General features: G+C 51.8%; 1 protein-coding gene across 2 annotated transcripts in view; it reads right to left on the bottom strand.

The window, feature by feature from the left end:
* Positions 1-234: 234 nt before the first annotated feature.
* Positions 235-9088, bottom strand: part of PCYT1A (phosphate cytidylyltransferase 1A, choline) — a 34222-nt gene continuing 25368 nt past the window's right edge. The window contains exons 6-9 of one of the 2 annotated variants that reach the window (XM_078389727.1): positions 8800-8878; positions 6981-7123; positions 5548-5736; positions 235-2823 (exon numbers count right to left, since the gene is read on the bottom strand). In XM_078389727.1, the coding sequence (XP_078245853.1) occupies positions 2617-2823; positions 5548-5736; positions 6981-7123; positions 8800-8878 (618 nt within the window). In that variant the 3' untranslated portion in view covers positions 235-2616. Of the gene's footprint in view, positions 2824-5503; positions 5737-6980; positions 7124-8799; positions 8879-9088 lie in introns of both variants that reach the window. The other variant, XM_078389728.1, reaches the window with a different exon arrangement.

Genomic DNA, 9088 nt, shown 5'->3' with positions numbered 1-9088 from the left:
TGCTCCTCCTTCACATGCCACAATATTTCAGAATGCTCCTCTCCGCATGGCTCAGGGAGGTGGGCCGAGAGGGAAAAAGAATCTGTGATTTGTGTCTGGACGACTCCACTGCCGATTGCAGCAGGGCCAGTGGAGGCTCACTGCTCTTCGGGGGTCATCCTGGCCAAAACAAAAATACAATTTAAAAACCTTGAAGATAGTGAGGAGGGGACCAAACCAGACCCCACAGGCTAGTTTTCTGAGGGCAAGGATTTATTTTTTTAAAGCCAGATCTGTGTGGCCCGAACCCGCCTACACCCAGAAGCGGCTTAACTCCAACAGACTGGCCACTATTGTGGGAAGTTAGCCAGTGTCTCTGCTCGGGGGCAACACAACGCTTGCCAGCGATAACTTCCACCATGGAAAATGCAGGGCTGCCTTCCTGCGGAGAACACACAATACTCCAGCGCCATCGGCTCAGCATCTTCCAAGAGGGGATAAGAGTCCCTCTTAAGTCCAGCTGGGCATTTTTCTTTTGCTAGCCTGTCTTCCTACGGGATGACCATCTTGCAGGAGAAAGACGCAGCTCAAAAATGTTCCCTTTTTGGTCTGGCGCTCCCAGAATTCCCTAGCTAGCATGTCTCGGCAGGTGCATTCTGGGATTTTTTTACTCCAATCTCAATAAAAGGTCCAGGGAAAATGTGGCTCGTCACAGACTGCCAATATATGTTTTAATAGGGAATTGTCTGAAGGAGCCCTCACCTGGCTGATAATCCTGAGCAAATCCACTCCTAGACGGAAAATTACTGAGCTGACCGTTAAACCTGAACCTCTATTACTCAGTTAAGACAAAAAGGCGAATGGCAACAAAGTGTAATTTTTGGTTCGCCAACAGAGAGAAATAGCTTCGTGGCGGTTTTTCCTTTGCATCCACCCAAGGGTGGAGCTCAGACAGGGCAGGATCTGGCCAGTTCACGGGAAACACGACATCCACTCAGTGAAAATGCTGAAAATGGGTTTGTTGGGAGTAGGAAAGCGCAGGCTTCGGGCAACCCCGGGCTGTGTAAGATCTGGAAAAGGGGAGGAAGAGAGCACTGTGACAGAGAGGCCCGAGAGCGCGCACCCTGGGGAGTGGGAACCAAGAGAGATGAAGTGCGTGGGAGGTGGGAACATTTGCAAATGGAATGGAGCCATTCCAGCCAGCCTCGTAGTAAGAGAGACGAACACACCAGGCAGGAAGAACGGATTGGCTAGCAGGCCATCATGCCAAAGGGAGTTAACCAGCCAGGACGGTCCCACTGGCCAGGATCGAATGGGTGATTTACGTTTGTGTAGGCAAAATGCTGTATGCTGCAACAGCAAATTCCCACCCGTTAGCCCAGGGTGGATGATGTTCCTGAGTGTGCACCCAGGAGCGCAACCAGCCCCCCCCCCCCCCGTTCAACCATTGTCATCTACTGCCCAATTTTGAGTTATTTAACTTATACCCACGTCAGCTGCTCACTGACCTTTGGCCAGTGGGTTCGAAACAAAATAAAGCCTTAAGGGAACTGCGAACCCAGCCGGGGCCGTTTCCAACCTCGTGCCCTCCAGAGGCTGGGTCTTCTGGATGGCAAAGGCTAAGGGCTGTACTTCAATACTCCGAGAGGGTTCCAGGTGGCAGGAGGCTCTGCTGAAGGACAAAGATGACCCCTTCTCAACGTGACCGCGGTCCCCATCTGAGAAGCCCAGCCAGCACCCATTCTGGTACTTTCAACTAAGAAAAGAGCTAGCCACTTGCCACAGCAGCCCTTTCGGCCACCCGGCATGAGTTGGCCAAATGAACTGAGTGAGCGCTTGTCTGTTCGGCAGGACACAGGAAAACCCAGGAAGACACACAACTCGGGAGCGTTGCGATGGAAATCTACAAACACTGGTTTGAGTCGCTCCTCCTTCCTTCCCGCCTCTTGAGGACTAGGAACACGGATGCCGGAACAGCAAAGGAACCACCGTCGTTCAGCCTCCCCATGCAGCCTTTTAGAACTCCACGGCCTTCGGCAATCCACCGCCTTCTTCCTTGCCCATCTTGACTGCTTCCTCTATGACTTCGGCTTCACCTAGACTAGAAAGACTAGCGGGCGCTGTGCAGGAGGCTGTCTGCAAGGATTGCAGGATACCACCTTGATACAGGAGGAGGATCCAGGAGGAGGTCAGAGAGACAGAAAGGGCTTCCTCCAGAGGATGGTTTCTCTGCACTGACAGCCTGCCCCACTTCCCCCCTAAAACCCTGGGCAATTCATTTCATGCCATCGGCTAAGATGGAAAACATTGCATTTGCTTCACAATAAGAACGGATGCCCCCCTCCCCGCCTTTTCCCAAGAAACAGACAGAAAATAACTGAGAAAAGGGGAACAGCGAGTGGGGAAGGGGGTGAGAGGATATGACAGCGTTGCCTCACTGCCCCCCCTCCCAAGACAACAGCCGCCCGTATCGTGTGTGTGTGGGGGAGAGCTGCCCCCGAGATGGGCCGCACGCAGCAGGAGATCCAACCTCCGGGAGGCTCCTCTTCTAGAGCTGTGTTTCTTTTCATTTCTAGAGGTGGGACTCGCCTATGCGCCAGGGTTTCGAAAAATCTGCTTCATTCCGGGGGCAAGTCTCTAGTCCTCTTCGTCCTCACTGATGTCGTAGGTGATCGAAGACTTGTTCCGGGAGAGGCTGGCTGGGGAGGACGGGGGCGTCTTGGCCGCGAAGGGCCAGCGGAAGGAAGGCGAAGGCGAGCGCTCGTGGGTGGGGCTGCTGCTGGGGCTCTGCTTGGGGCTGATGGCCTGCAGCATCCGGCCCTTCCCTTCTTTCAGCATGTGCTTCTGGAGAGCAGAAACGGGAAGAGGTCAGTCGACAAGGGAGAAACAGAGATGGGCACCAAACGGTTCTTCCCAGTTCGTCAAGGCAGCAACACAGGGGCCACTGCTCCCCTTCCCCGCCTCGTCTGGCTCAATCAGCCCCTCGCCAGGCGCAGTTGGCTTGTTTTTTCCCCCACCTCCTCCACTGATCTTCCAGTCCCGGCAAGAGCTCAGGCTTTCTCTGCCCCGCCCTCTGGGCTGATCTCCCAATCAGACAAAAAAGGGTGGGGCCAAGAAGTCTGAGCTCTTGCCCGTGACTGGGAGATCAGCCCAGGAGGTGGGAAAAAGCAAGCCAGCTGGGCATGGTGACTGGCTGGATCAGCTGAGGAAGGCAGCGGAAGAAAACAGGAGCACCCTGTGCTGCTGCCTTGATGAATCGGGACGAACCGGTTCGTGCCCACCTCTACTGAGAAACAATTCCTTGATGTTTTTCATTTTATACGAAATTATTAACTGTTTTGGCAATCACCAGTCACTTTAATCAATAATATGGGTAGAAACACAATTATTAATCCCAATAAGAGCAGACCCACTACATCAGCTCCTGAATGGTTAAGTCAAGATTTGATGTAAACCAACTGATTCAGAGCTGGATCATGAAGAAGGCTGACCGTCGAAGAACTGATGCTTTTCAATTGTGGTGCTGGAGGAGACTTTTGAGAGTCCCCTGGACTGCAAGGAGAAGAAACCTATCCGTTCTGAAGGAAACCAACCCTGAGTGCTCACTGGAAGGACAAATCCTGAAGCTGAGGCTCCAGTACTTTGGCCCTCTCATGAGAAGAGAAGACTCCCCGGAAAAGACTCTGGGAGGAATTGATTTTGTCAATTAAGGACAACATGCTAGCATTTCTTAGAGCAAATCTGCAGAGTTCTCAGTAATCCCAGTTCCAGGGAATCCCAATTTCATCTCCTCCAGACCACAGGGCAGCAGCTAGGCCAAGCGGATGGGACCATGGAGGTCAACCTCTTGGCTAGAGTGCAAATCTTAAAGGGCTTCCTTTGGGAGCGAGACTTTTTCTGTCTAAGTGGCTGACCACAAAGGTTTATGCAACACAAATAAATGCGTTGGTCAGGATTCTTGGGCGTTACACCACAGCAGACCAATGGGCCAACCCTCCTGGAAATTCTCCCAGGCTTGTGACGTGTAAGAACAGACCAGCAGGGCCCACCCTGAAAGGCTGCTGGTTGGATTCAAACCAGGCGGCCCTCCATTCCTTGAACAGCTTCCTTCCATGTCTTCCCTTCTGGTTTCCAGCTCTCTGCTCCCACCCATATCCGCATTTTGGAACAAACAGCCCTGTTCCATTCTCTAACCCTAACCCTATTTCTTTGTGCTCTGGGGTTGTCTTTCTTCACCTTCCAACCATAGCTGGTACTTCTGCAAACCCTGAGGTTCACCACAAGCACCTGGACAGCTACTTCCTGCTCCTGTTTCGGCTGCTTTCAGTGGAGTTCCCTGTCACTATAGGGAAAAACAACCTCCTGCACGTCAGGTCCCTGGGTCTGTTCAGTCCATGGCTGCCTGCATGGACCAGTGGCAAGCCAGCAGGGCGGCGTCTTTCCCCAAACCCAAAGGTTGGCCCACTTCCAGAGCTCACACAGGTCACCCTCTAGGCCAGCTGCTTCTTTTTCTACAAAACGGTTGTCTTGGAGCCCTAATGCAGGCTGGAGGGGGAGCACCCCCCCCCCAAAGAGTGTAAAATTGCTCATACTTCTTAGAAGGAATGGGGGCCTTTTGGGAAGGAAGGAAGGAAAGAGGGAGGGAGGGAGGGAGGGAGGAAGGAAATGAGGAAGGGAGGGAGAAAGAGGAAGGAAGGAAGGAAGGAAGGAAGGAAGGAAGGAAGGAAGGAAGGAAGGAGGGAAAGAGAGGGAGGGAGAGAGGGAGGGAAGAAGGAAAGAAAGAGAGGGAGGAAGGAAAGAGGGGGAGGGAGGAAGGAAAGAGGGGGAGGGAGGAAGGGAGGGAGGGAAGGAAGGAGAGAGGAAGTAAAGAAAGAAAGGGAGGGAGGAAGGAAAGAAAGAAAGAAAGGGAGGGAGAGAGGGAGGGAGGAAGGAAGGGAGGAAAGAAAGGGAGGGAGAGAGGGGAAGTGGCCAGTGCCCATTGCTTAGTCTCAACTACAGCAGACTCACAGACTCAGTGGGATCCAGTGCGTTAAACTAACCATTCTGCGGGGGATTCAACAGGTGTGCCCTCTCCTCAATGCGACCGACAGGAATGTGCCTGGCGTGTCTTGTGTGCTACGGACAAGGTTTGGAGAAGTGCCTTTTGGGGACGATGACTCCCAGAATCCTGCGGTGGTCCCGCTGGATGTGGAATCCAGGAGTTGGGAGAACGTCTCAAAAGTCAGCCCTCCAGGCAGTCCTCCAAAGGCAGAGGCTTTAGGGGCCAAACCCAGGACAGAAAACGTAGATGCATATTGAGATCCCATTATTTCCGAAATAATCATCTTTGCCTGCTGCCATCTTTTGTGTCTGCGGTTCTTACAGATAAGTTGTTCTAAGTCTTGGTTCTCTTTTTATTGGACATTTTAATTTGATTACTATTGTTTTGTTTTGTTTTATGCTTACGCTGCAATATCCTAAGCCACCTAGAACAGTGGCCCGGCCACAAGCTGGGCCAAGCGAACATTCATATAAATAAACCCACCAGGTGGAAGAAAGCCTTCGTTCGGCCGGAGCGCCTCCACTCACCAGGGCTCCCTCGGGGCCAAACATCTCAAGGAAGTTGCCAATGAACTCGCGAGATTTCTCTTCCCACTTCTGAATCAAGTCGATGCTTTTCTCTTCCACTTTCTGGACAAACTCCTTGGACTTCTCTTCCACGTCCTTCACCCTCCTCTTCACTTTGTCCACCCGCTCTTGCAGGTGGTACTTCTTCTCCTGAAAAAGGCACGGCGTTAGTTCCCCGAGGCCACACGGCCCTCGGGACGTTCCCCAGAAGGCCCAGGAGAAGCCCTTCTCCCCATCAGCAGAGGTTCTATGAAGAGGCGTTCACCCTGCTGGCAAAATGTGGATTGTTTCCCAGCATTACAGGGGAGGAGGGCCTGGCAAGCTGAGCAGGGCGGAAAGCCAGCCCCAGCCACAGATACACACCCTCCTCCATAAATGAGCCTGAGATTTGGTTTCGCATCCAAGAGTGGCCAGCGGTTCCCCCCCCCCCCGTGGTTTGGGGGTGGAGGGGCACAAAACAACCCCCCTCTTGCACAGATGCAAGGATCCTTTTAAACAAAGGGCTTTATGAGAAAGGCAGCCCTCTAAAAAATGCCCGGGGTGGGGGTGGGGGATGATGCATACACCCTGTCCTAACCTTTCTCCTGGCTTGCCAAGATGGATTGCAGCAGGTCTCGGATGTGGGGACAGGAAAGGAAAAGCACCATTACCCCCCTTGTGCCTGTGTAAGCAGCCCGTCGGGGGGGCCAGCGCATTTAAAAGGCAATCAGTTAAGAGTTTCTATAGGAGGCTGAAATCCCCTCTTCTTTGCGTAAGGGTTTGCACAATGTCTTGTTGCTAACTGGGGAGGTTCCGAGGCACATCTCAGGAGCACAGCTAGGTGCGCGCCACCAGGAAGACCACCAAGGTGCACAATGACAACTCATCAATGACCGGCAATGAACCTTAGGCCACAGCCGCCTTGAGTCTCCTTCTCAAGGAGAATGGCGGGATAAAAAATATTTTAAATAAACAGGATTCTGGCTGTCGTGTTTGGAGAAAGCAAGTGCCGGTCCTGCTTCCTGCCTTTTTCCAGCATCAGACGGCTGGAAAATTAATTTTTAATCACTGCTCGCTACAACATGCGTGTGGGAAAGTCACTTTTATCTTATGCATCGAGTTGCTCCTTGCTTTCTGCTCTCACCACCAGGTGTTTTGCAGAAACTCAACGCAACAGAAAATAAAGGGCCACCATCATCATGTTCAGTCCTAGCTGGTTTGAAAAGCTAAGCAGGGTCAGGCCTGGTGAGTCTTTGGATGGGAGACCAATTTGGATGGGAATGCCGAGGACTTTCCAGGAAGAGCAGAGACAAGTCCTTCCAGAAATGCTGGAAAGCTTGTCCGTGAGGGTCCGGCCCACTGTCAGGTCCCTGCCTATGTTCTTAGGGGGTTCTCTTTAACGGTTGGGAACTCACGTTGATGAAGCTGACGTTAAGCTCTTTGGCCGTGTAGCCCCGCTGCAGGTTCCGCCGAACGTAGACGTCGTAGTCTCGGACGATGCGGGTGATGATGTCCGAGGTGGAAATCCCTTCGGTCCTCTGCGTCGGTGCAAACATTCCTGTGGTGGCCCAAGAAAAGTCAGGTGCGTCAGAAGGCCATTTACCTCCCAAGTCAAGTTGATTCCCCATAGCTACCCAATCTCCACAGAGACGGCGACCGTGAAAAGATGGAAATACTGTTGGGAGTTTTTGCAACCTCGCATGCTGTCTTTAGTAGGTTTGGCTGGGAGGGACCTTTCTGGGCAAGGCAGGGGTGGCTGCCCATCCCTAACCGCACTAACCAATAGTTCCTTCCCTGCCTCTAATTCAAAGAGAGTCCCACCTCTCTCCTTTTGAGCTTTCCCCCTCTCTGTTGTCTGCTGGCAACACCATAGTAGTCTGGTGTAGTCTTTTGCGGTCAAACGGTTAAGTCTGTTGATGCCAGCTGTACAAAGCAGTCATGTTTGTTCCTTTTGCTGTTTGATCTGTTCAGGTGTAAGTAAAGAAACATGTTTTATTCTTTCTACTATCAAAGTCTCAGAGTGAGTTACTGAGATTGTAAGTGCAAGTTAACGAGAGAAATGGGTAGGCGACTCTGGGGAGCCGGAAGCGCATCCTGCTCCTGTGAATCCCTCGCCCTTCTGTTGCACTGCTAGAGGAATGTAACCAAAATTCAAAATTCTGCAACAGACACACCATTTTCTTCCTAAGTGCCTGCAATAAGGATTGTGCAAATAATTAGGGGTGAAGTGGAGGGGCACTAAAGATTAAGACAAGGAACATGAATGTAATCTCTGTGTAGCATTCTTCCCCCTTCTCCCCAGATCTATGGATCTCCAGCTGATCCAAGTAGCCTCAGCTGTGGAGGTCCCACTTTGGAACCTGGGGTAACTGGGGAGCTTTGAATTCAGTTCAAGGTTCTCTCTAAGCTGCACAGCTGTGTGGGCACACAGCGCTGCACCTCCTCCGTGAAGCGTTTGTCCATTCACCAACAGCAAGCCTTTCCAGCCCCTTTGTTTCCGGTTGTGACAGAACCCTGCCGGTTCGAACGTGTGAGGGGTGGAGCCCTGCCGAATGGGACTGAGAATTAACAGGGAACTTTGATCCAGTTAACTCACTTTTGGAAAGCGGCTGCAAAACAGAGAATCACAGAATCGTGGAATTGGAAGGAGCCTTGAAGGACATCGGGTCCAACCCCCTGTTCAGTGCAAAACTCCAAATCGAAGGAGACCTGCCAGGGGGTTGCTCAAATTTCTCTTGAATGCCTCCAGTGTTGGAGCACTGAAATATGCCCTGCATAATGTATAAAAGGCCGGAAATTAAAAACTAACTAGACAGAGGTTCTGAAACTCTGGTCCACAAGACCCCATTCACTGCAGGCTGAAGAAGAAATAATTGGAAGATCTGGAAGTATCTAACACATGGCTCTAATAAAGTGATCAAATTCTTGTTTGAATGACTACCAAAAAGCTAAAAGGTCGGTGGTTTTCTTAGTATGCCCCTGGCACAAAGATATGCAAAGGAATTAAAGCCGTAGTCCCCAGCCTTGGGGAGCCTGTGTGTTTGTGGACTGCCATTCCCAGAAGCCTTCAGTATACCAGCTGTGTCGTTCGGGGTTTCTGGGAATCGCAGCTCAAGAATGCCCGGGTGACCCAAGGCTGGGAAACACTGTTATTTGTGTTGTACTTTATGAAAGAGGAGCAACACAGGGGCCGTGTGTGTGTGTGTGCTGTTTCGACATGTGCCACCAACTCACCTGCTTCTTTTATGTGTTTATAGACGTCGTCACTGCCGGCAGAGGAATATGGGATGTCGTCGTGGGCCACGAAATCAATCTGCAAGTTAGGCAACAAAAGTCTTTAGCAATATGGAAAGGGATGAGAGCAAAGGAAGAGAGGGAGAACCCGTGCCCGGCGTAACAGAGGCCGAGACAACTCAGAGAGGGAGGAACTGGCAAGAGCAGAGGGTGCAGGAAAGGGATCTCCAGAGACCTGCACTTGGCCATCGGCCAAATCTCTCTGCCGGCACGAATCTCGAGGGCAGGA

Source organism: Pogona vitticeps, chromosome 3 (assembly GCF_051106095.1).
Source record: "Pogona vitticeps strain Pit_001003342236 chromosome 3, PviZW2.1, whole genome shotgun sequence".
Lineage (NCBI taxonomy): Eukaryota > Metazoa > Chordata > Lepidosauria > Squamata > Agamidae > Pogona > Pogona vitticeps.
The sequence above is the reverse complement of the archived record's forward strand: the minus strand, read 5'-3'. Positions and strand labels throughout refer to the sequence as shown.